The sequence below is a fragment of the Centropristis striata genome, chromosome 14 (assembly GCF_030273125.1).
Source record: "Centropristis striata isolate RG_2023a ecotype Rhode Island chromosome 14, C.striata_1.0, whole genome shotgun sequence".
Lineage (NCBI taxonomy): Eukaryota > Metazoa > Chordata > Actinopteri > Perciformes > Serranidae > Centropristis > Centropristis striata.
In genome coordinates this window covers 9,511,969-9,539,384 of record NC_081530.1, presented here as the reverse complement: position 1 = coordinate 9,539,384, position 27,416 = coordinate 9,511,969, and the positions used below count along the sequence as shown (strand labels likewise).

The 27,416-nt window shown below is 38.3% G+C and overlaps 2 protein-coding genes across 2 annotated transcripts; both read left to right on the top strand.

Annotated features, from left to right (window-relative positions):
- Positions 1 to 2,257: 2,257 nt before the first annotated feature.
- Positions 2,258 to 12,086, top strand: paqr7a (progestin and adipoQ receptor family member VII, a). Its single transcript, XM_059350320.1, has 2 exons — positions 2,258 to 2,384; positions 8,642 to 12,086. Exon 2 carries the CDS (start codon positions 8,679 to 8,681, stop codon positions 9,741 to 9,743), a length of 1,065 nt encoding a protein of 354 aa, XP_059206303.1. The 5' UTR covers positions 2,258 to 2,384; positions 8,642 to 8,678; the 3' UTR covers positions 9,744 to 12,086.
- A 10,278-nt stretch (positions 12,087 to 22,364) lies between these two features.
- Positions 22,365 to 23,435, top strand: LOC131985250 (membrane progestin receptor alpha-B-like). Its single transcript, XM_059350288.1, has one exon. It carries the CDS (start codon positions 22,365 to 22,367, stop codon positions 23,433 to 23,435), a length of 1,071 nt encoding a protein of 356 aa, XP_059206271.1.
- Positions 23,436 to 27,416: the final 3,981 nt, after the last annotated feature.

Here is a 27,416-nt window from a genome sequence, read left to right as displayed (position 1 = left end):
TGATTAATCATTTAAATAATCGACAGATTAATCGATAATGGAAATAATATTTAGTTGCAACCCTACTTTCTATTAACCCCAAAAACCTTGTACATTATTTTCCAACACACGTGACTATGTGAAGTCCTACAACTGCTGCTGGCGCCTGTATATTACCTCTGTGTAAAAAAAAAAAAAAACGCTCTAGTGCAGCTTGTCACTGACAAAGAATGTTCCAGGAGTGTTCACACCCACACAGCCGGAATACTTTCCTCTGTTTCTCTCTCCTCTCCATTCACTTCAGGTGTATTTATTTAGGGCTACTTTATCGACTTTGCATCCACTGAGGAATCAACGGATTAATCCTGGGAGTGGAGGACGTTTTCCGTAATGTCCCTCAAATATAATACCCGTTAGCCGATGAACACACCATAAAACAACTTTATTTACTATCAAGCCTGAATATATATCTTATGTGTGCTGATTTATCAGGGTTAAACCACCTCACATCCGAGGCTGTCTTTCGCAGTTTTTTTCTTTTCTCGTCTATTTCAGATAAGCACCTTCTTCCTCCTGATGCCCCGGTGGCTACAACTTTTCCCGCAGAGCACATTTTCCGGTATAATTTTTCAAAATAAAAGGCTCCACGGTTTTGCAATAGTTTGTGCTGGTCCTGTAAAGCCTGGGCACACAAGGACTGCACAGATGGAAGGGATTTTTACACTTGGCAAAACTGTGACTCGGACTAGGCCTACCGAGCCCCCATCTCTGTTGTTGAGAATGTTTGAGTTAATGTTTCAACTTTTTTGAGGTGTTCTTCCCTTTAAATCATTTTCTTGCATTACAATTTGACGGCTTCGCCTCTTTTTTGTCATATAGCATGAAAAAAAAAAAGATAATCGTTACTTAAAAACATGAAATTAATAGTCACACCAACATGACTGGTAAATTATATTTTCTATTTTAATTATATGATTGATTCATTATGTTTATTTTAGACACAGTACAACCGTCCCTGTACACTGAGACAGTTGTAACAACGGAAAGACTGTATTAATAAAAAGCAATTTTGCAACCTACAACGTACATATTTCATAAAACCACTTAAATACATTATTTCAGCAGCTGACAGATTGAAGTTTATAATATAAGAAATTGGTTATTCCAGTGTAATTGGTTTTTGATGTTTTGCTAAAAAATTGCAAAAAGCGTTACAACTGTCCCTGGTCTCCCCATGTCAGCCCTTAGCAATGACTAGCCTGTAGCTTGTTTTGGTCATATAAGGCTAAATACAGATTCATTACATTTTGATTATAGGCTACTTTCAACACACACATGCCAACAAACATTAGGCACAAATGTGTACAGGCCGAACATGTACAGACCAAATCTGTATGCATGCAAATCCACCAATATGACAACAATTCCAATCTGCATGTGTTTATCCACACTGTACAATTTATTATTTTTGTATCCATAACTCCTGTTTAATTGCGGTTTAAGATAAGATAAGATTTTTTATTAGTCTCACAATGGGGACATTTTCAGTGTAACAGCAGAAAACATAACTTGCACCGTATAAAAATATACTTTATGACTTCTGCTCTTAAATGTATTACTGTTAAATGGTTAAAACCCGACCCTCCAACATACAATATGTGGATTGAGAAGGTCTGGGAAATCTATCACACGGAACAAATAACTTACTCCTTGAGGCTTCAAAAAGATATATTTGTTAACAGATGGAGACCTGCCATGACCATATTGATGCAGTAAAAGTTACATTGTCTTTATTTTATTTTACTTTATTTCACTTTGTTTGATTTTATTTATTTCCATTTACACAGTTTATTATTTAATTACTCATTGTTTGTCTGTGTTACTTTTGTTTAACCATATCATTTATACATATTTGACCTGATGCATATACCTTAATGCTGTATTAAGCAGATCACAAATGAAAGACAGCAGATTTAATGTGAATTTGTATATATATGTCTGTATAAACTGCAAAAATTGAAATAAAATTTAAGTTTAAAAAAATACTTTATACAGGCTAGCATATTTTCAGCATTTAATGTTTCATTTTTCACTACTTTCTTTCCATTTTTCATTTCATATGATCCATCTGACATTGTAAATTGGATGAGATATCTGATTTGTCACTGCAATTCAATCAAGAGATTTATTATTTGTTTAGCCAAATAATTAGGCTTTTATTTTCTATGGCAAAATCACTTCACTTCCGGCTGTAGTTAAAGGACTTCAAGGAGCTTTACGCTGCTGTCTCACTTCAGAAGAAGAGTCTCAATCAGTTAAATATTTGTCTTCTACGGTCGGAGGAGGAGGAGGAAGAGGTCATTTCAGCTTCGGACACACGGAAGGACACGAGACTTGGCTCTAAGGTAGGAAGATAATCAATAATGAGACCGCCTGATAAAGTGATGCGCACTAAGTTGAATAAGTCACGCCGGTGTTTCAGGCTTTGGCAGAACTTTTAAAACCGGCTTGGCTTTAGTCCGAGTTACAGTAGCATAGACACGCTTGACGGGTAAATGTGCACGACTCGGTTCAGTGAACCCAGATGAAGTCCATTTGGTGATTCTGAACACGGCAGAAGGCTCCACAGGGGCGGGTACAGAGAAAACTGGGCATAAGGAGGGGGGTCTCTGCTGTCAAATAACATTTAAAATTATTCCTAAACCACCACAACTGCCCCTAGGACAGATCATAAACTGTTTTAACATCTCTTATCATTTATATGCGGACGACATCCCACTCTGTTTTTCATTTAAACCCAGTAAAGTTACCTAGACTCCTAGACTGTCTTAATGCTATCGAGGAATGGTTGGCAGAGAACTTCTTGCAGCTCAACGCTGAAAAGACAGAGGTTCTGGTTATTGGTATTGTGCCCCTTTCCTCTGCCGTCCACCCCCACTTGCGTAACCTAGGGGTAATATTTGATAAATCATCGTTGTTTGACACCCATGTTAAACAGCTGTCTATTTCCTGCTTTTTCCACCTTAGAAATATCAGCAAACTGAGAACAGTGATTTCAAATACTGAACTTGAGATGCTCCTACCTGCCTTCATCTCATCCCGTATCCACTACTGTAACTCACTTTACTTCTCACTCAGTCCAAGTCATGTCCACTTTAAACCATCGGTAACGCTTTATAATAAGGTCCTTAATAAACATTAATTAGCAAGCAATAAGGCATTGTTCTCGCTTTAGATCCGGTAGTTGCAGAAAGCATAGTTAACTTATAGTTAACTTATAATAGATGAGCAATAAAGTATATTTTAGTATCAATAAGCAAACAAAATAAGATCAATAAAGGCATGGCAAAGACATAATGGGTGGGTCATGGGTGTTTGTAATGCCATTATTAACACTTATATAAGCTTATAAACGCACAATAATGTTAATAAGCATCTTGTAAGGACTTTCAAGGGCCTTATTACTTTTTAATTAATGGTTATTACAAGGACCTTAATATAAAGCGTTACCAAACCATCTACAGTCAATATAAAATGCTGCAGCAAGGCTACTCACTAGGGCAAACAGACGATCTCACATCACCCCCGTACTCAAAATCTCTTCACTGGCTCCCTGTTACATACAGGATCCAGTTTAAGATTCTCACTCTGACTTACAGAGCACTGCACGATCTGGCCCCGGCATACGTAACTACAATCAAACACCTTAAATTTACTGTCTGTCCCACGCACCCGCCTTAAGCCTCGGGGTGATCGAGCCTTTGAATCAATAGCTCCCAAACTCTGAAGCGCTCTGCCTTTCACCCTTACGGTCCGCGGTATCTGTGGATTCTTTTAAATGTCAACTTAAGACTTATCTGTTTAGACAGGCATTTAGTTGACTATATGTACCTGGTCAACTAGACGTCCAGGCTTTAATTATGTTTTCTTGATGTATTGTGTTTTTCTGTGTACCTTTGTAAAGCACTTTGTGGTTTTTCTTTCCTGTGAAAACCTTTTATAAATAAAATTGACTTACTTAGGCTACTTACTTACTTACAACTTTCACTCACTAGTCACTTCATGAGGGACACCTTTGTTCAATTGCTTATTAACATATTATCAGCTCACTGTTGCGGCAGTTCAGTGCATATAGACATGCAAAAGTGGTCAAGATCATCTGCTACAGTTCAAGTCAGGCATCAGAATGAGAATAAATGGTGATATAAGTGAAATAAAACCAAGTTGCAACGTCTGGGGCTAAAAAGTGAAGTCACATAGAAATGCCACAAACTGTAATTCTTCCATTAGTCTCTTGAGGATGGCTAAAAAAAAAAAAAGAGTCAATCCTCATTGCCAGCCACGTTAAAATGCCCAGCTTTATGCCTGTTGGTACCAAACAAGCAGAGGGAGTAAATATTTAATATTTATACAACATATTTAAGAAAAAGGTTGGGACCCAAAACAAAAGTATATCAGTTTGAACATTAGAAAAGTTTTCTTTGTACAGTTTTTCAGTTGAATAAATGTCAAAAGGGACTAGAAAAAGATAGCATTCTGTTTTAGACAACGTCCCGACGTTACTGAAAAAAAACTTTCCTTTTTAGCAAAAGCTTTGGTTCCTCCCGCACAGATGGTATTTAGCTTGTGTATGTATGTATATATGTTTTCCTTTTTCTTACGTTTTTAGCTGTTTTATCCTTTTTTAAATCATTTTTTAATTAGACTGTTATGCTTTAACCTGTAGCACTTTGAGATGTCCTTTAATGTAAAGTGCATTACAAATAAAATGTATTATTATTTATTATTATTTGTCCCTACATTACTGGAATCAGTATGAATGAGTAGCTGTATTTCCATAGTTACATTTTAAATTGGTGGTATTCTTAATACAACCATTTCTAGGATTTAAACAAAATGATCTGAAAAACCGAAAGTGTCCGGTGAGCAGCAGTTTTCTGGGCAAAATATCTGAGCAAAGGTCAGAGGAGATTAGTCAGACTGGTTTTTGATAAAAAGGCAACATTAATGTAAGTAATCACTTGTGATGTCACAGAGCTATACAGAACAGCATCCCTTAGGGCACAGCATGTTAACGCTTAGAGCGATTGGGTTACAGCAGCAGAAGACCACACCAGGCCCCCTCCTGTCAGCTGAGAACAGGTATCTGAGGCTACAAGTGGTAAATGCTGTGATTCAATACAAGCTCACCCTTATCATCTACCAGTGCACCCATGGAGATTCACCCCCACCTCAAAGAACTCCTCACCCCACAATCCTCCACACGAAATCTCCGCTCTGGTAACATAAAACTCCTCCATCCCCCCAGGACTAAACTCCTCACCATGGGAAACCAGGCCTTCTGCTCCACAGCTCCCAGTCTGTGGAATGACCTGAGGGCCCTAGAGGCGCTATTTTTTTTTTATGCTTTTTAAAAAGCCCTAAAAAACCCACCTTTTTATACTTTTGTTTGTGTTTAAGTTGCCTGTTGCATTACAAATAAAATTGGTAACATTTTATATTAGGGAACACATATTCAACATTAATTAGTTGCTTATTGGCATGCGAATAAGTAACATATTGGCTCTTAATTAGTCATTATTAAGTAGTTATTAATGCCTTATTCTGCATGGCCTTATCATACAACCAGTAAGACATTAACTAAGAGTTTTAACCTAAAAAATAGTATAAGTGAGGGAGTTGTTGTATATGAGTTAGGATCTTAATATGCTTTATTTTGGACGAAACCATGGAAAAGGCAAATAGCCACCTTCTCCAGACCTTTGACGTGACTGGTGGCTCCTTTTGGATGATTGGATGAGGATTGGTAGATTGTAATGTCAATCATTACTCTACAAAGTGGCTCACTGGTAGAGTAACTTTGGCGCAAAGTGACCCACGTTGTGCCAATGTTAGTTGATGGTTTCGTTCACCGCTATGCAGAGACTTATAAAGTCCATACAAAGTAAAGCATATTAAGATCATAACTCATATACAACAACTTCCTTACTTACTACTAATAAGCAATAATTCTGAGGTTATTGAGGGAAAACTCTTAGTTAAGGGCTTACTGGTTGTATAATAAGGCCATGCAGAATAAGGCATTAATAACTACTTAATAATGACTAATTAAGAGCCAATATGTTACTCATTTGCATGCTAATAAGCAACTAATTAATGTTGAATACGTGTTCCCTGATCTAAAGTGTTACCATAAAATGTATTAATAATATTATTATTATTATAAGCTCCAAATTTAGACAATAAAGATGTAAAATATTGCCAACCGTCATCAGTCTAAAGTTATTTTGCGTTGTGTTGCCGTTGTTCAGCAGAGTATCTGTCACCAGTCAGTCAGTAAAAACCCCGACCCCCACCTCTCCTCCGAGACATGCGCGCACATTCACACGCTTACACCATAGACTGTATAAAATACAGACTATAAAAAAGACTAAAATAAAGACTTACACGCGCTGAATATACCAAGCTGCCCTCCCCATGTGCCTACCTGTCTGTATCAGTCCCGACCCACATTATTTATTCATGTGCGCGAGCCGAACGTAAACCTATCAACCTGTACGGGCCAGTCACAGTTCCAAACAAACTGTAGCATTATGCCGTTCTGTAGCCGCGAGCTAACATTAGCTAGCAATTAAAGTTGTTGTAATCACGAAAAGCTAATTTGTGGCAAGTTACTTCCTGACGCTAAACACATGCAGATTTCAAAATAAGAGCAGAGTGTGTTAACAGAATCCACCACGGAATTTACAAGAAGACTGTCAAAATAAGATGCCTTAAATAAAACATAAAAGAACCCCTTATTCTCCATTAAAATCATTCTTAAAATCAGTGGCGGGCGGTGCATTTCACACTTAGGCCTTCAGTGATGTCCGAGTTAGTCAATAAATACCTTTCATTGAGCCAGCATTTATAACACCAGGACTGGAGAGTAGTTAGAAACACACTTAAGCACTACTAGGCATTGCATCACCTCAGTTGTGTACAAAATGGGCTATTATCCGGCGCATCAGCAATTAAAACATATCTGGTATGCTACTGTCAAAACTTAAAAATAAAAGGGTCTTTAAAATTATCTTTCATGGTACTGCCGTGGCTCAAACTAGTAAGTATCCATATCCAATCACAGGACGCGTAAATGTCACGTTCAACGTGAGGCCAGCTAGAGGGCCTTACTGACACAACTCGTGATCTGATTGGCTATCGCAACTATCTATCAACTGTATTTGCCCGTTCACTTACAGTGCACAGACGCCCGCATTGTTGATTCTGAAGGCCCGGGGAGATTTCATACAGCCTGGCAACATAAGATAGCTGAATTCTGATTGGATAAAAACTCTAACCTAAAAACAACAGCACTGGAAGGAGCATAATATGACATGAAGAGAATATGAATACTTTTAGATATTTAGGGAAAGAAAATTAAAAATTAAATTAACCTTTATCATAATTATGATCATGATTTCTGATTATGTTAGGCCAGCAGAGAAGGCCTTGCTGGCCCTGACGGCCCACCACTGCTTAAAATGTGCAAACCTTAAGATCAGTGTATATGATGGAATAGTGGCATTAGAATGTGTGAGAGGCACCAAATTTGGGCTTTTATGGAAAACATTTTTTAAATGCCCCTGGACCCCCCTAGCCAGCTATTCTTCCACACTGGCTGGCTGCTCCATGTCCTAGTGGAAAGCATGTTGACATCAATTAAAAATGTCACAGTAGCATAACAATAAAGATTTTATAATACAGTATCTCACAACTGTGAAAAATCTCATGTGAGGTGTTTGCTCCAGATGGTTTGGTGCCCCACCCCCCCAGAGTCTCAAAAACCCTGTGGGCAACACTGCATCTAATGGCTACTTCCATAAGGATTATGTGCTATATTTATTTCCAGGTTAAACCAAGGAAATGTTGAATTGCTGCTTGCAGCGTTGTCGAAAACCGTGGCACTACTTGCTGTACTCTTGAGGACAGCTCTTCTGATCAGCTTCACAGTCGACACCGCACTCCCTTGGGTCCTCAGCAATACACATGCCGAGTTGATTGGATGAACAGCTCTTGAAATATGCTAATATTTCAGTCATACATACACAGACAGACAGAGATTCATTCATTCATTCCATTTGATAGTTAGATGATGCTACTACAACCACAAGTATTGGTCAAATTACACCAAATGTGTCACGGTAACCCATACATCATATCTACACATGCCCACCAAGTGTAGTTGCAGTAGCACAAGGTCTTCAGGAGTTATGACATTTTTTGTGATACAAGCCTTGCCCACAGTCAGTAAACTTAAGAACTACATATAGAAAAACTTTGTGAAACATCCAAAAATCCAAAGAAGTTACTTTTTCCCATTTGGTCCACAGATATTCTGGACCAAATTTGGTGATGATCGCTCCAGATTTCAGAAGGAGTTAAAAATAGATAGATAGATTTGACTGGACCCCCCAGAACCTAGAAAAAAACCTGTTTATTGTTATAGCTGCCTTGGATCCCCAGCAATATACCAAGTCTAAAGGTGATCGGATAACAGTTCTCGGGATGTGTGCACCACACACTTTCTCACACACATATTCCTTGATTTATAGATATAGATATTGTTGTTTCAATGACAAGTTGATCTTGTGGATGTTAACTTTTAAAATCTTCTTTGCAGGAACCACCCAGTGTGCATCACTCAGCTACTGACAGTTATGGCGACCATTGTGATGGAGAAAATTGGGCGAGTGTTCATCAGCCTGCAGCAGATCAGGCAGGTTCCCCGGATGCTGACTGAGGCAGCACCCTCCATGCCCGGCACCCTAAGAGACAACGAGGTTCCCCACTACTTCAGAGAGCGCTACATCTGCACCGGCTACCGACCACTCGACCAAAACTGGCGCTACTACTTCCTGTCTATATTCCAGCGCCACAATGAGACAATCAACGTCTGGACTCACTTGCTGGCGTTTTTAGTTATTCTGGTTAAATTAGGGCAACTCACAGAGACTGTGGACTTTGTTCATGATCCTCATTCGTGGCCCCTGTTGATCCTCATCTTGTCCTCCCTGATCTACTCGGCATTCAGTGTAGTAGCTCACCTACTGGGTAGCAAGTCTGAGCTGTATCACCATGTCTTCTTCTTTCTGGACTATGTTGGGGTAGCACAGTACCAGTACGGGAGTGCAATAGTTCACTTTTACTATGCTGTGGATGAGAGCTTGCACAGATATGTGCATGGAATCTTCATGCCGCTTGCCACTGTCCTCAGCTGTCTGTCTTGCCTGGGATGTTGCTATGGCAAGTTCTGCAACCACAGTCTACCAACTTGGGTACGTAAGGTGGGCCAGGTGGTGCCTTCAGCACTGGCCTATATGTGGGACAGCAGTCCTGTGGCTAAAAGACTCATGTTCTGGTCTACAACCAGCAACGACCCAGCCCTTATCTTTCACTTTGGCCAAGTTGCTTTCTTTCTCAGCTGTGCCTTCTTCTTCACCTGCCCTCTGCTGGAGCGTTGCCTACCTGGACGGTGTGATTTCGTGGGACAGAGTCATCAGATTTTTCATGTTCTACTGTCTTGCTGCACCCTGTGTCAGATCCATGCTTCCCACCTTGACTATGTGGGCCGAAGGGAGCTGTACTCACGTCTGCATAGGAGCGGTGAGGCTGCTCTCTTTGCGGGACTGTACGCGGTCACTTTAGTTGGATGTGCGCTTATTGTTGTCTTCATGCTGAGGAAAGCTAAAAAAGTGATTGACTGCAAAGCCAAATCCAAATAATTTATTATATGTGGTAGGAACTAGGGTTGTACCGAATGTTTGTTTGTTTTTTCTTCTTTTTTTTTTTACATTCAAAACTTTATTAAGGTTATCAGAAGAAACCTTGAATATCTGATGTCATGTGTTATGACAAAACATTTTGAAAAATCCTTTTAAGTTCATTGTAGAGCTACATCGATTCGCTAAGCCCCGCTTTCATTACATGCACAGTTTAATCGAGCTATGCTTAAAAAATGATTTTGGCATCTAATCAGACTTCTGTCCTTCTCCCAGTATACATGCAACTGAGAAAATTTAATAACTGACGGGAACGTGCGTCGTTTCAGTGGGTTAATATGGCCCCCTTTCAGATCGACTTAAGTTTGACATTTTGTGTCCCTACTGTCCGGCTAACACGGCCAGCTAACGGGTCCGGCTAACATGACTGGCTAACGCCACCGGCTAATGCGACCGGCTTCCTTGGATGTTTTTGTTCTGGGGGTCATACGCCAGCGCGGGTGGTGAGGGGATAGAGCATGTGCACATGCATTGTCTCGTCATACATGCCGGCGTAAATCCAAAATCCAAATCCAATTCCAATCACATTATCTGGGTGTCCTAATTGGAGTTGGAGAACTCCAACATCAGTCAGACTAACACGTTGACATGCACTTTAGTTGTCCAGTTATAGTCAGATTAAGGCAAAAATTTGTTTTTTTTAAGTGTCATGTAAACGTACTGACTGTGTTTCCGCAAAAGATGACAACGATAAGTATCACACCGAACGCTCAAGCGACCAAAAAGCACTTACGTCCTAATGGACCGAGACTCAATCCATGGCATTACTCTTGGTATGTTTCTTGACTTCATCAATTGTATGTCGCTTTTGATAAAAGCATCTGCCAAATGTTCATGACATTGTAGAATTGTCGAAAAGTGCTGTTATAATTCTCTGCCGTTATTTTGCCTTAGGAAATTTATATTGATTCTGCAATGGCATAATATTGGCGTCTGAATTCACATTGCAATCTGGCACTGCGTAACAAGGTGGGAAGAGACTATAGTGCCGTGTAATGTGAGAGGCAGTATCCACAGGTATGTGTGAAATATGCGAAATCGGCGAGCACATTGATGGCGGAAGAAATCAAGTGAGAGGCGTGTTTCTAGATTTTGCCCCTGAAACGACTGTTACTACCTCCAAAGGCAGTACAGAGCCAGGGTCACTTGGTCCCCCCATTATGCCTCTGGGATGTTCAGATTGAAAGTGAGACGTCAAAGAGGCATAAATATCGCGGCTTGAAACAGCAGTCTGTATGTGTCTGAATTAGTAGTCGACTGATACGATTTTTTAAGGCCAATGCCGATGCCGATTGTTTTATCGGTTTGTCTTAACCGATCCCTGATATATATGTGCTGCCGATTTTTTGGGGCTGATTCTTGAAGCCGATATTGCCTTTTCTCCCCCTCAATTTACATGATAAAAATGACACAATGACAACAAATGTTACACAAGTCTCAATTTAAACAAAAAAAGAAATATTTATTAACAAAACAAACAAAAAACATATTTACAGTTGGATAGCAAACACTGTGTATGTTGTTCTAGGCCTCGAGGTGGTGGCGCCTCAGATGATCCACGTATTTTATGTGTTTTTCTTTTTTCTGGTATCAGCAGCAGCTCACCAGAGAATGGCAGATGTTGCACCGAGCCTTGCCTGCTGTTGGCTCAGTGAAATGGGCTAACCGTTCAGCGAACGCACGCACGTATCGGCCAATGCCGAGTGCCGAATACAAGTAGAAAGCGAAAATATCGGCCCGATATATCGGCCGGACGATATATCGGCCGGACGATATATCGGTCGACCTCTAGCAGCTTCCACTGGAATCTTAATCTGAAAATGGTATAATACTAATAATATTAGTGTATCCTTATCGTTATCTGCAGCTGTGCAGAGATACTGGGTTTTATAAAAAGCTGGGCAACATTCGTACATGGATTAAGATTAATTAGAATGTCAACATTATGTATGAAGTTATTTGGTACAGGCCTGGTTGGAACTATATTATGCAAAATAATTTTTGTGCCTTACCTTCTAGACTGACTGCTTTAAAAGAATGGGAACTAATTACACTGTATATGCTGCTGACTTGTATTATGTAAAAAGCTGTTGAAACTCAAAACAATTCTTAACGGAAAGTAACAGTTTAAAAAAGGGATGCACAATGGTATTAGGAATTAGCATCTTGGTACTGATTTCTTTTTTTAATTAATTTGTGGAATAATTCACAGTGTCATAATATTTAATGTGTCTGCAAATACTGGGTCTTTTTCTAAAAAAAAAGAGACCATAATCAAAATCAGATTCTCAAAATGTACATATCACATTATGTGATTGGATTTTTTTTAGTGTGTCCTACAATACTGGGATAATAAGTGGAATAACATCTACAATGTGCCAATATTTATTACAGATATTTTTAAAATCACTGATGTTTTGTTATTTATGCTTTGGGCATATTTCACCCAAATGATAATTGCGAAAGTATGGAAGAAATATCCTCTCTTTATTCAATAGCGTAGATTTTCAGTTTGAGAGTATGATTTTATTCCATTTCAGTGAAACAGCTCCTTCTCGTGGTCAGATTTATTTTCATCATGCTCACATTTTGTGCTTGCACTCAGATTTCTGCTGCTTTCTTTCAAAATGTTTGCTTGGACTCAAAAATCACATGTTTGTGCTCACATTTCTTCTTCTTGGACACAAACATTTTGCTCACACTCAAATATGTCCTGTACACGCTCAGATCTCAAGTCTGTTCTCTCAAAACGTTTGTGCTCGCACTCAGAACAAGCTCGTCCTCTCAGGTCGAGGTAACTGCTCAGACTGAAGATGTCCCTCCCCTGCACGTTTCACCGGCCAATAGGGAGAGAGCTAGAGTGTGGACCAATCAAATGACGGATGCCGTGTCTTGGGTGCGTTTCTACGGCCATTTTGAGCGCTCCATAGGGGCGGGTAGTATATTTCTCTGTTTGTAAAACTGCTTCTCTCTTAAAATACACCAATTTAGCCAACTATTTGAATCATCACCTATTTAAGACGCCAGCATATTTATGTATAATTAATCTTAAGTAATCCTAAAAAGAGTTATCTTAGATGTTTTTTTGCCTGATATTTGGATAGCATTTGCAGGAGCTTGTTGACCTTTGCACACTGTGCAAAGGAACAGGGAGTACATTTTATCTTCACTGTTATCTTAAAAATACAGTACAATAGGCTTGTAGGCTACATCCAAGCCAATACAATATAGCATATATTATTAAACTGTATATTCAGCCCAGTCACCAAAAGAGAATGTTGAAGTTCCTGCAAACCACAGAATAAATCTGACCACGAGAAGGAGCTGTTTCACTGAAAAGGAGTAAAATCATGCTCTCACACTGAAAATCTACGCTCTTGAATAAAGAGAGGATATTTCTTCCATACGGAAGCAGTTTAAATGTGATGCACTGATCACTTGTTGTAGCAAAAAGAAAAAGTTAGGAAAAAATCTACTTCATAAATGAAGTTCAGACACTTTATCTTGTCTATTATTATCAATAATCTACCATTTTACAGTGTAATAACAATGTTACTACATGTAGGGCCTTAGTCATTGTGCCTTCAGAGCCAGTTGTTTTCACATTTTGATATAAAATTAGCATGAAAGTTGTGTTACCTTGTCACTGTTCTCAACTTCTACACAGTGTGTAGTTTCTTCAGTGATGACAGCCTTAGGATTTAAGGTGCCATTTTCATTGTTATATACATGTAGGTTTGAAATTCGATAATGCATCATCACTAGTCGGACCTTTTGCTGTTGTTGTCGCTAACTGCTTTGTTGTTGTTTTGTGAGTACAAGTGCCATTTCCTCAAACCTTAAGATATGTCGACTGTATTAAAGAAAGCTGGATACTTTTTATGTGGAATCTAATATTAAATCACGGATATGATTTACTTTAAACATGCCTAGATACATGATGTTTAGACTGTTTTGTATTTTGTATGTTAGGATGTCAGCAATCACTGTTTGTGCATTGCAAATCTTGATTGTTCCTTTTGAGTTCATAAGGAAAAAGTGAATGTAGGTGTTACATGAGTGTACTAATGACAGACGAAGGTACCGTGATAATGTGTGTTTTTGTGAGATAATGCTGCGTGCTACTGACCAAGATGTGAAGACAGTAGGATTGAGTCAAACAAAATTCGGGGCAGAGCTGGTCTGGAGCCAAAATATTTTTTTCCATACAAGCACAGTTTCTCTCATAACCTCCTTGAAGTTTTTGTGTGCTAAACTGACTAATGTTGTAACGTCTTGCAGGCTACTCTGTCAAATTTTCTCGTCATTGCTTTTACTATGAGCAGCTCTTAAATCAAACAGGTCTTAACATGACGGAGACATATATATGGGTAGATTTGGAGAGCATTTGCAGGAGCTTGTTGACCTTTGCACACTGTGCAAAGGAACAGCGAGTACATTTTATCTTCACTGTTATCTTAAAAATACAGTACAATATGCTTGTAGGCTACATCCAAGCCAATACAATATAGCATAGATTATAAAACTGTATATTCAGCTTAGTCACCAGAAGAGAATGTTGAAGTTCTTGCAAACCACAGATATGTTAATGTGGAACGAATTTCGTGTCCCAAGGGGAAGGGAAACTTAAGTTATGCAATTTAATTACTTTTGGCCAAATGACAATCTTTTATTATATCTAACCAAGTTTGTTTTTGATTTTTTAATGAATGATGTTAATCCATGTTTAAAACTGGAACCCGGTGTGTCAAAAAGTGACGCCAAGGGGTCCCAACAATGCATCAGTATGTGACGAGTACAGAATGGGAATGTGTTGCAGAGGTTCAGAAACGTTTAGATTCAAGGTATCTGTGGTTTGCAGCAACATTTTATTGGCATATCGGTTGGTATTTTCATGACAAAACAGTCCTCATAAAAACTCACTGCTGTCTGATCTGACTTTACGCTCTGCCTCTGATTAATGTTTGATATGTTTAATGTTTGTAATGTTCTGTAAATTGAGTTCTACCTATGTGCCTTTTGCTATATTAATAAATATATTATATATATATTAACCTGTTTTTTTCCTCAACATTATGTCAAACCTGTATGAGTTTGTTTGAGTTTTCTTGCTATTTCCAAATGAAATTCAGGCTTCTTGCTTGTGGTATCCCCAATCCCGCTGCTTTGTAGATACATATGTATTATATTTTACTGCTGTTTCTGTCAGCAAAGCAACAGCAGCTCCCAGTTTCTAATTTGGATATATTGAATTTTGTTTTTGGAGTATATGTGTGTATGCAGCTACTGTAATCTTTATGAAAGAAGGGTTGAGAAATGGTGGTATACCTTGACAGACCCATGATGCAAAATAGATGGTATGCCAAATCTGATGGCTGTTTCTCGATGGATGTCTCTCAATGGCTAATTGGTCTCCATAGCAACCTGTTAAACAGTGTTCCTCCAAGCAGGGCCTCAGCTGTTATTTACATACTCTAAGGATACCCTTGACACTGCGATGCTGTGCATGTGTGTTGGTAATTTGTAAGCTCAGACAAGCGACTTCCACAAAGTGAATCTGTGCCCTTTTTGTAATGAGACAACAAGAGAGACCAAGAAACTGAGTTTGGACTAAAAGCATGTCTTCTGTAATGGAAGAAAAATATTTTAGTGAACCGCATGAGAAAATTAACAATTTTCTTTCATTATACATCTTACCAATTAGCTGACCTGCCACCATGAAAATGTATCTCATGTCAAAGAACCCAACAGAACCAGAGATATCATGGCACTTGTTACCACAGTCAATGCAGGAAAGGTGAAGTAGAGGCTACATGCCTGGTTGGTTACCCACTTTGAGTCCTAGCTTTCATAGTGGTAGTAGTAGTTAGTGGGTAGTAGTTTGCAAAAGCTCCGCCCCCTGTCAGCCATGGAGCAGACAGGCGATTTTTTCTGTTTTTGGAGTAATACCTCCGTGAGGTAGGCCACCCATTCACAAAACGCTACAAAGATTGAAATAATATAGGTTCATAATAGGGCTGGGTGATATGGACCAAAAGTCATATACCGATATATTTAGGCTAAATACGATATATATCGCAATATTATTATCGCAAAATGAGAGCAAATGTTTAGTTAAAGTCAAATATGACATGTCAGAAGTAGTGGTATTGAAACCGTTTATTTAAGTGAACATAAAACCTGTATAACAACAGGAGTACCTTTTTTTTTTTAATCAAAGCTCCATAAAGTGCACATTTATATAAAAAATATCTTAAATAGAAATAGCCTATGAAATAAAATAGGCCCCATTTTTTTCTGAAATAGATGTATTTGTATGAGAAAAGAATAACGAACATTGCAAAAGAACTAAATATGACAAACCTTAGTAAGGGCAGCATTTATATATTAAAAAAAAGAAAATAAATTGAACTATATTGATATATGCGATATGGTCTAATTCCATATCACATTTAAAAATATATTGATATATTTTTTTATATCAATATATCGCCCAACCCTAGTTAATAATGACCTGTTGGGATGACTGGTGCTACAGAGGTGATAGTTTTGTAGCACAATCCATAAAATCTCTATCATAGACATGTAACTATAGTTACAAACACCTCATCTGTAGGCTACACTCTAAAAAACATGTATGTCACTGGTGGCAAGATGGTAAATCATCCATAGAGCAGACTGATGTAGTTATAGGCTACATCTGTATTTTTACTGTACTGTGACTTATTGTGAAGGACTGAATAAATTCAGAACTGGATCGAGTGTGTTGATAACAATGGTTGATAACCGTGATATTTATTTGGCTTACCCAGAAACATCCGATTTCCCCCGAAAAAATCAGCAGCCCCCATTGTTTAACAGCGAGGAGATAAATGTGACTGATCCATAAAGATGATATTGCTAGGCCAATTCACCAGCGTTAGCGTCCTTTTGGCAACTCTGGTAAACGCGAGGCTAACCTACAAGGTTAAAACGCTATACAGTTTGAAAGATAAGAAGTTGGACTCTAGTTTCACACCACTTAATTAATTGGAAACATAACATGGACATTATATTATATTATATTATATTATACTATATTAGTAGTAAATGTTACATTTTGATAGACTGTTAGCCAAAAGCCTGCCAATGTCAGATTCAGTGACGCAAGCTATTAGCACTGTACATTATGTTAAGCTCCTAGCAACATTCCTAGCTAGCTTAGCATGCTAATTTTACAGACGGTGACATTCACATAAATTTGTTGGACTAGTTCTGCACTAGTAGTGGTAAGATCACTAGTTGACGCGAACCATAACTGTTAAATCTGGATTGGGTTGTCTCATCTCACATAGATAGACCATCAATAGTTAGCTCATATTTGCTAGCTAGTAGCTTAATTTGGAGCAGACATATATGTGTCTGTTGATCTTCGAGATATGAAATTGGGATTGGGCTCTCCCACACTGTTTAATCCACACCCAGCAATGCTCCTCTTTTTTATGAGTTTTGGAAAAGGGGAAAAAACAACTTCTCCTGCTAAACTCTGAGGGTACCTGGTGTCAGATTTACAAATCCTGTATGCACACCATTCCACCATGTTGCTCAGAGCTCAAAGCTTGTCGGACCTTCTTCTCTTAGTAACGGCTGCTAAGGTATGATTGTATGAGGAGCGTTTGGGGTAGGAATTTTGCAAACTGTCAATTGCACTCATTTCGGATATTATCAGACATTTGACTGGGAGTTATGAGTGGTTCTTAATCCCATAGGAACAGCAAGTGGGCTCCTGCTCCATCTCCTGGCAGGTTGAGAGGGTTTGTATCAGCCCGTTCAGTGGCGGACTCAGACTGTTTGAAGGGCAGGGGCGAAAAAATAAAAAGGGCACATTCTGCACAACATGGGGCCCACCAGCACGCAAAAATCTATGATGCATCATGTATGATGAAATAATCCTCATCCTTGATTACGATTAGCATTCATTTAAAGGAGATCCAGATCAAAATCAAAATCATGAAACAAATTGGTTACGGTTAGTTTGAAGGCTGTAGTTTCCTTACAATTACCCTCCAAAATCTCTTCGAAGTTGGGGACCGAAAAGACATAGTTGCACTTGTCACAACTAACAAAAACATTGTCGACTTTAGTTATCACATGGAACATATGGTGTCCTGTCTCAGTGAAAGTTCTGGTTTGTTTGACCCACCTGCCCCCCTTGGCTTTCACACTCCATAACGTCACTAATGATTTGGCATCGTCCACAATCACTAAAGCCGCTAGAGAGCACTACTTAAGAGCACACATTGATAAAGCACCCCAAGCCCTGATAAGGATCTACTGGACCAACTGGCAGGCAGAGCAGGCCCCTAGTTGCCCATACTTATGGGATGATAACTGTGGATAAACACCCATTCAATTGTCTGATGACATTCATATTGGGTGCCAAATAAGTGTATTTTTTATTCTCTGTGATGGAGCAAGGGTTGATTATTTTCTTGGACAATTACTCCTTTCAAAAGGCAGAGATGTGACATTCTACAACCTAACAGTGAGCACAGCTGTGGTGATGGATATGGTTATTGTTTGGATTACAGCTGCATTTGTGGTGTTATGAGGAATTAACAGTGGCAAGAGAAAGTAACGGTTCACTTTTCTACCAGTACTATGAATGTTTAATGGATGTGTTCAATAAAGACATGAAATGTTATAATTGTTTGTGTAGTGTTGGGGTAAGCACATTGTGTTTTTCTATACTTAAGACTTAGATGCCGATCAGATCACATATTATGACTAATTAGTGCAGAAAAGTAGGTCATTTCAAAGAGCTCCCATACTTTTCTTGCCACTGTATGATGTTAGGGATATGGCTAGAGTAGCTGTACTCTTACTATTCTGTACACAAAACTATATGTTAATGCAGCTCTTTTCCTAAAAACCAAAAAGTATTGTGAGGTAATGCAAAATGTGTTGTGGCATAATACAAAATACTGTAAATACCAGTGTCTTAATATTCATAAATGGTAAATAAAGAGTATCATAATGTTGAGTTGAATACAGCATGTTTTTGTTTAATGCAATATTTATGCAAAGGAGCTAATTCAAAGGTAAAAACAAAGAAAAAACATTGAGAGTTAACAGCATTTACAGAAATAAGACATCTCTCATGGATCAGAATTGTGCTTTGCTCAATGATCTAGCTCAAATGAAGAACAGTACGCCTGCTGCCCCCAAGTGGTCATGAACATAGACAATCTGCATTGAGCTGACATTAGCCGAAGGGCAAAGCTTTAAGTATCTGGTCTAACAGGTTCAACGACAAGATCCAACGAGTAGTTTGTTCATGCAGCATACTGACACTACAGTGCAGAGATGATTGCAGAGAAGCCGTCTGTTTTTGCTTTGGTCTCACTCAGAAGTTTGTTGTGCACCAAACAGTTGAGCTTCTTTACTTCAAGTGTAAACATTGATACTTGCGCGGTGAAGCTTGTTTAATACTTGTTGCTAAGTTATGAAGTAAGTCAAGTCTTCTGTGTTTTTCTCATCTGTTGACTTAAGGTAAGAACTTAAGAACCTTTTTTTGTTCTGTTTACAGAAGTGTTTTTTTTAAATTATGTTGCAGTGTGTTGTTGTGTAGTAGTTGTTCTTCTATAAGAAGATTGCCTTCAGCTAACTAAAGGCGGTGTACAATGGGCTTTTCAGTGTCTGGGTTGCCGCTTTGGCGGTTGTTAAGTAATCTTTTTGAATAGATAGAGTCATTCATATCGTGTATGTTCTGTCCGTGTGTCATAAATGTGTCAAAATTTGTTGCAACAAATATTTCACTGTCATATGAAATGAATTGAATTACACACTGAAAAACAGAACATAAGTAAGTTAAACAAATGAATAAATACATAAATAATCAAATGTGTATGGTAAAATTTTACTTACCAGGCATTTTCAAATTGCCCCTTCCTGGTTGTGAGGTCCCTCACGCCCACTTCATTACTGAACTATTCATACCATATAATATTTTGATCCGTAGAGTCTATAGAGTGATGTAAATATAAAAGATGATGTGATTGAACTTATAACATAAGATTCTCACAAGAGAACACTGGATTATTATAACAGATGATTTGTGATGGTTGTAACAAATTATAAGTGTTCTCTTTTTTGACAAAAATTCTTAAGTGTTTGGACTCTACTGGGAGAATTGTATTTGAGGGTCATCTGCCCTGGCCAGCAGCGAGATAACTTCCCAGTGGAGTCTAGGTACTGGTTATTGTTGTGGTGTCTGCAGGCCGGTGGGCTGATGAGGCTGATGGAATGATGAGCTAATAAAAACGCAAAAGTGACAGCAGTACGACATGCTAAGGCAGTGAGACAATCATAAAAGGAAGAGGCAGCAGCAAGATGATAGGCTAACGAAGTAGGCGTGTTGCTCAGGCAGAGCTGATGAGAGGACTAGATAATGACAGCAGGGAAATATGAGGGAGCATGTGTGAGGACTGAATGCTCTGAGACAAACAAACACAAGCCTAAGCAAACATACAAACAGAACTTTGCCTCAAGCTTCGTTTGGAAAGAAGTAGGACCAGTAGAATGCTCAACTTTAGTCCTTATCTTCATCAGTCTGTCTCCTTATGACTAAACTGTACAGTAAATTGCAGAAAGAAGCTTAGTTTTATTTTGTGTGGCTCTGGTATGAAAGGTATGTGCATAATCATATTTCATATACACAAATTCACACAATGTTCGTTATCCTTGCAAGGGAAAGCTCCCTGTATTTGGCAGTACACTGGAGCAGGGGTGTCTTTAGTGACTATAGACTGGATAAAATAATGGATGTAGTTAATGTTACATTACTTTATGGTTTGTGGACTCCGGTTTTGAAGCCTGGCATTTTGGGTGTTTGACATGTTGGTTTATTATTATTTTTTTACATTTTGTCTTTATTTAGAATCACATTTCAATAGCACATTACAACAGTCATCACCGTTATGATAATTAGCATTGTGATCCATATTTTCAGATTTTTATCTAGTTATAAACAATCGAACAGAACTTGGGGGTGTTTCCATCTACAGCAAGTAGTAAAACAGATTTAAAAAAATAAAAAATGAAAGTTACATAATATTGAACAAAAGAAGGGCGTTTTGGGGCGAAGTACAATCTCCACTTCTCCCAGATTTCCTCAAATTTGTTTTTTTGAAGTCTCACAGAGAAAGTGATTCTTTCCATTACAAAAATTTTGTAAATGATGTCATACCACTTGTCTATAGATGGGCTGTCTGGCTTAAGCCATTTCCTTGTTATAGCTATAGTTATCAGTATGCCAAAAGGGTATTTTGTGTTTTTATGTGCAGAAGCCCAAAAATAAATGAATCCCTACATGTTGGTTTATGGCTGTCGCCACATAGTTTTTTGCAACCAGCGCATGCTCAAACAGGATTGGGAGCCAGAATGACAAACTAACTAGCTATCTTGGTTAACAGGAGGCAATTGTTATTTTAAATAAACAGTTGACATCTTGGACCAGGTGTGCTCCTGCTTAGGTTGAAAACCTGCAGCCATGGCCTTTTCATGGATCAATTGGACACCCCTGCCTTAGAGCGTCTTTTCGTCCAACCGAACACTAAACAAGACATTTACCAAAATGTTAGTTAACTGTGATGAACTGAAAACATACTGTGAAAGGGGCAGAGTTCTATTAGCAAAAAATCCAGTGCACTACGGTATAGTTACCAATGGATAATAAGGTAGGCCCGCCCTAAAGCATACCCTGCTTTATTCTGTATTTTACTCTAGATTGGACCATTGGTTAAAAAAATTAACATCATGCTGTTTTGGAAAATCTTGAAACGAGCGATTGAGACCATAGATTCATAAGGAAAATGTTTGCTAAGGTCATAAATCAAGTAAAAAGAAGGGTAATTTTCTGTAATGTTTGTACAAACAGTTGCAAACTTGTTGCAAACTGTGGAGTCACCCCCTGCTGGCCATTAGATAGAATGCAGGTTTAAGCCACTTCAGCATTGGCTTCACTTTTCAAGCACAGATGTTGCTTCTTGGTGATTAATCGTGATGCATTTTACATCAACCAGCCAGAGCTAAAGGGGACAGAAAGTGTGGAGAGACCGAAGCAAGGAAGCAGCAACTAAGACATGTCCAGGAAAGGTTTCAGAAGGATTCTCCAGATAGAAAAATAACTTAGATTTGAAAAAACTTTTTTGCCCTCCCTCCCGTAGGCTGTATAAATAATGGAAAAATGACTTTACCACGAGTGTCTATTCTTTATAAATTATGAATAGCAACATTTGATGAATGTTACAATGTGAAATTGCTTATGATCGATACATATACATATACATTTATATTGTCTTCCTGTCCTGTTCACCTCTGTAATATAGTTTTGTGTGTTTTTTATACGTTTTGGACAGGTTGATGGCAAATTTTGTTGTACTACTCTGTGCAATGACAATAAAGGCTTTCTGATTCTTTCTGACATTTTTTGTTTTCATAAAATTCAAGTTTATTTTTCTGGACATTAACTCTTCTAATCTTCTTTGTAGGAATCAATTTTGAGCCACAAAGCTACTGACAGTTATGGCGACCATTGTGATGGAGAAAATTGGGCGAGTGTTCATCAGCCTGCAGCAGATCAGGCAGGTTCCCCGGATGCTGACTGAGGCAGCACCCTCCATGCCCGGTACCCTAAGAGACAACGAGGTTCCCCACTACTTCAGAGAGCGCTACATCTGCACCGGCTACCGACCACTCGACCAAAACTGGCGCTACTACTTCCTGTCTATATTCCAGCGCCACAATGAGACAATCAACGTCTGGACTCACTTGTTGGCGTTTTTTCTCTTCCTGGCTAGATTTGGGCAACTCACAGAGACTGTGGACTTTGTTCATGATCCTCATTCGTGGCCCCTGTTGATCCTCATCTTGTCCTCCCTGATCTACTCGGCATTCAGTGTAGTAGCTCACCTACTGGGTAGCAAGTCTGAGCTGTATCACCATGTCTTCTTCTTTCTGGACTATGTTGGGGTAGCACAGTACCAGTACGGGAGTGCAATAGTTCACTTTTACTATGCTGTGGATGAGAGCTTGCACAGATATGTGCATGGAATCTTCATGCCGGTTGCCACTGTCCTCAGCTGTCTGTCTTGCCTGGGATGCTGCTGTGGCAAATATTGCAGCCACAACTTACCTCGGCCGGTGCTGAAGGTGGGCCAGCTCGGGCCATCAATGCTGGCCTGTATGTGGGACAGCAGTCCTTTGATGAAAAGACTCATGTCCTGGTCTACAACCAGCAACGACCCAGCCCTTATCTTTCACTTTGGCCAGGTTGCTTTCTTTCTCATCTCTGCCTTCTTCTTCACCTTCCCTCTGCTTGAGCATTACCTACCTGGACGGTGTGATTTCGTGGGACAGAGTCATCAGATTTTCCACGTTTTAGTGTCTTGCTGCACCCTGTGTCAGATCCATGCCTATTACCTCGACTATGTGGGCCGAAGGGAGCTGTACTCACGTCTGCACAGTAGGGATGAGGCTACTCTCTTTGTGGGACTGTATGTGGTCACTTTAGTTGGATGCACAGTAATTGCAGTCTTCATGCTGAGGAAAGCTAAAAAAGCGTTTGATTTCAAAACTAAGTCCAAATTTACATAAATGAATCTGGCTCCATCCAAAGTTATAAAAATCCAGCAGCAGTAGTTCCAGGTTCCAAGAAAAATTGGGATGTTGTCTAAAACGTAAATAAAAGATCATGCGATATGCTGATCCTTTGTAATATATATTCAATTGAAAACTGTACAAAGACAATGTATTTGTCTTAAAACCCATCTGCGGGTCAACGAGTAGGGGTAGGGTTACGGTAGACCAAAAATTGTTTTGTTGTTTTTAACAATATAGTTTTGGTTGTGTTTTAGGTAGACAAGCACAACTGAATAAATTATAATATGTTATCTGTCCAAGGAAGATGCATATATGCTATTATACCTCACAGTTCTTCTGTTACAAGCTTTGGTTATGGTCTAATCCTAACCCTTCCCTTCCTCCTAAACCAACCCAGGCAGGTGGATTTCAAGAGGTAAATTTTCAAACAGATAAACTTTTTTTGTGAATATAAACTGAATTATGAATTTGAAACATATTCTTTTGATTTACATTTTACACAGCATCCCAACTTCTAGTTGGTTAACTGCTGGCAGGTTAACTAATGACCATGCGGAAAAAAGAGAAAAGCCAATGCAGAAGTGCCTTAAACCTGTATTCTTCTAATGGCCAGCAGGGGGTGACTCTGCTGGTTGCAAAAAGACCTCACATGATAAAACAGATTATTCTTGAGGTTGTGGCTATCTTGTGATTGACACTACTCTGGTGCATTACAATTTTCCTCTTTGAACTGTGAACATTTCAGTGTTTTCATTTCATTTCAACATTTTGTTAATCTAAAATGTTTTCTTGAACATTCAGTTGTACTCCAACACACTCCAAGTACACAACTGGATGTTTATTTTTGCAACTTGCTAACCCAGCTAGCTAACTAGCACTAGCTGCTAACTTAGCTCCCCTCAAAGATCAGCACTATCAACATGAATGTGTGTCAAAATTTGAACACAATGCAAAACATTTTCCAGATTAATTTCACTCTATAAAGCAGAGTAATTCAAGCAAATCCAGTTAGATTCTTTTTTTAAGTTCTAGTATGTCCTGATATGTCAAGACCCTTCTTTCAAATGGATTAAATAAACAGTATCTAGGCCTACATGTTAATAAATTAGCCTAAGAAGTTTTTTGAATGACTCTTAAAGCTAAGCTTAGCTAACAGTCTCCTAAGTCCAGCTTCCAGCAAATATTTCTTTAAAGGATTTATCAATTTAACGATGATGCACTTATATTTTCTTGCAATCATGTTAACGTTTGATTTTTTTGTTTTCGTCATAGCCAAAATAAGCATATGTCAACGAATGTCTTCAGTCCCAGTTCCTGAGTCAACTGCACTTCCTGTTTCAAGGAGCAAAAATATATATTATAAGGTGAAGTTTACTGTGTGTCTGTGTTTGTCTTTTGTGTGTTAAGAACGGCACAAAGTGAATTTTCCTGACTGTACTGGGTTAAATATGTTTTTACTTGTTGACCTGTGTGTCCAGAAATGTAGCCTAGTTACTGTAAAACCAATAACTCAGTGAAATGACAAATTGATTGAAGGGCAACTCTACTTGAAACACATATATAATTTCGCTCACTCCAAAGACTGAAAAAATAACCCCCTTGTGATGTAATCAGGCTTGTGTCAGCTTGCATCCTAATTTGTTATTTTTGCATGAAAATCATCAATTTGCATCAACATAATTCTGCTTCATTGTTCAAACATATTTATGCAATCATTTGTAAAAATTTTGTTTGGAATAAATTTCTCCCATATTTTCAGTGTTTCATCTTTATTTTTCCTTTCAGTTAATTTCTCAAGTCTTAAGTAGTTCACAGGTACACAGGCTTTTAAAAAATGTTTTTTTAAACATTGTTTCTTCTATGCCTATTGGCCTTTTGTTAACATGCAAACTGTGCTTTACATTGTCAAAAATAAATACAGGATACTGTATGTACCTTTTTAGCCCTAAAAAAAAGTACACATAGATAGTTGAGGTCCAATTATTAGCTCTTGGAGTTATATTAATGACTGTACATCGAGGGACAGAAATGTATTCCTGTTGTACCCTTGTTTCTGATAGGACTAATTATTGGACCTCATGGTTGTAACTTTTTGAGGGCCAAAAAATGGACATACAGTACATTCCCCAGCCAATGTTAAAGGTACAACAGCTGTACCTTAGCTGCCCCAGTCAGTTCAGAAATTTTGTTTTCAGTGTTCAATCGGACGTCTGATTGGCCAATAACTTCTTTGACTATGGCTACATGGTTCTTTAGCTGTGTTTCCACTATAGTCAAATACGAGGAATGAGGCGGGTCTCCCTCGCCAAAACGCCCCTAATTTGAATGTCAGCCGGCCCTAGCGGCTGCTTGACTGGCCGTTTGTTGGCCCTGCTCTTTTTCTCCCCTGAAATAGCCTGGTTGCTGATTGGATAGAACCATAGACTGTTTAAATAATGGACATAGGACGTCACCCATTGGTTTGTTGACTGCCTGTTGGAAGCATCGAGTTCAGCGTTACACTCGTCGCCATCTTGTTTCCAATACGGGGAGCAGACCATAGACATATATACATAGACTCCGCATTGAGCAGGTTGGTCCGTTGCTGCAATACGTCAGCGCGTCCGGCATATTGGATGTGGCAGATCTGCCTGTAAACTAATGAAAGGAAACGGACTGAACTTCATAAAGCGCCTTTCTACAAAGTGCTTTAAGTTAATGCCTCGTATTCACCCATTCACACACACACACTAATATATCTGGGAAACAAATAGGCACCAAAAACAAAGTATGTAACTTTTAAAGTGATGATTATAAATGTTTACTCCTTATGTTTAGGATATAAGTAAGCACCAAACCAACGTATGTACTTTTCTAATGCTCTGAGTGTTTTCAGCTACTAATGCGTGTAACACCGTTACTGTAATGATAAATATTGAAATTTAACATTTAATCTGTGTCTATAATAACCAGATCCTGAAATGTAGATGTGACATGAGGGTTTTCTGAATAAAGAGCACTAACGTTTACATTTAACTGAATTGATTAATCGTTTTTATATTCACATTGATGAACATATATACAGTATATCTACACAAGGGGCATTGATGAGAATGCATATCTATACAGCTATACAATTGCAGTCTGTGTGTGTGTGTGTGTGTGTGTGTGTGTGTGTGCAAGTTACTATTAAGTTACTATTATCATTATTATTATTATTTTATTATTATTATTATTATTATATATACTGTTGCTGACATTACTATTATTATTATTACTATATACTGTAATATACTACTATTATTATTATACCGGCCTTATTTATTATTATTATTACTATTATTATATATTTATATATTATATATCATACTATATATTATATATCATACTATTTTATTCATAATTATTTTATTTTATTTTTATTTTATATTGTTACTATTTATTATTACATATATTATATACTATATACTGTACTATTATTATAATTATATACCGTCTAGTCACTATGGCATTGTTGCCATCATATCATCAGTATAATTATAATTACCATCATCTTGCCAACCTACCAACTGATCTGCTTTTTTAACTTCTTAAGTGTCCTTGTTCTATTCTGTGTTTTTTCTATTGTTGTTTTTATTTATGCTACCTCAGTATTTTATTTTATTCTATTGTATTTTATTGTACTTGAATACCAGACTGCTGTGACAACCGAATTTCCCTTCGGGGATGAATAAAGTAATCAATCTTATTAGTATTATGCGCGGGACTTCATAGTATTAGCCAAAATCAGCAAATTCTGTTCGTAAAATGAAGTTATAATAGCCAGATACAATCAAAAGTATTTTTTGATTCTTACCTGTGAAAGGTAAGGCCATTCGATCGGGTTTGTACTGTAAATCTGTTGGTACATTTCCATGCAGCACATGAATGAGGCATCTTCTCGCTGACTCCGCTTCTCCACTTTGCCACATCCAAGATGGCGGCGATGTCGACGTA

Excerpts from the sequence above, each read along its gene's own strand:
- paqr7a (XM_059350320.1), top strand. The coding sequence starts at position 8,679 with ATGGCGACCATTGTGATGGAGAAAATTGGGCGAGTGTTCATCAGCCTG.
- LOC131985250 (XM_059350288.1), top strand. The coding sequence starts at position 22,365 with ATGGCGACCATTGTGATGGAGAAAATTGGGCGAGTGTTCATCAGCCTG.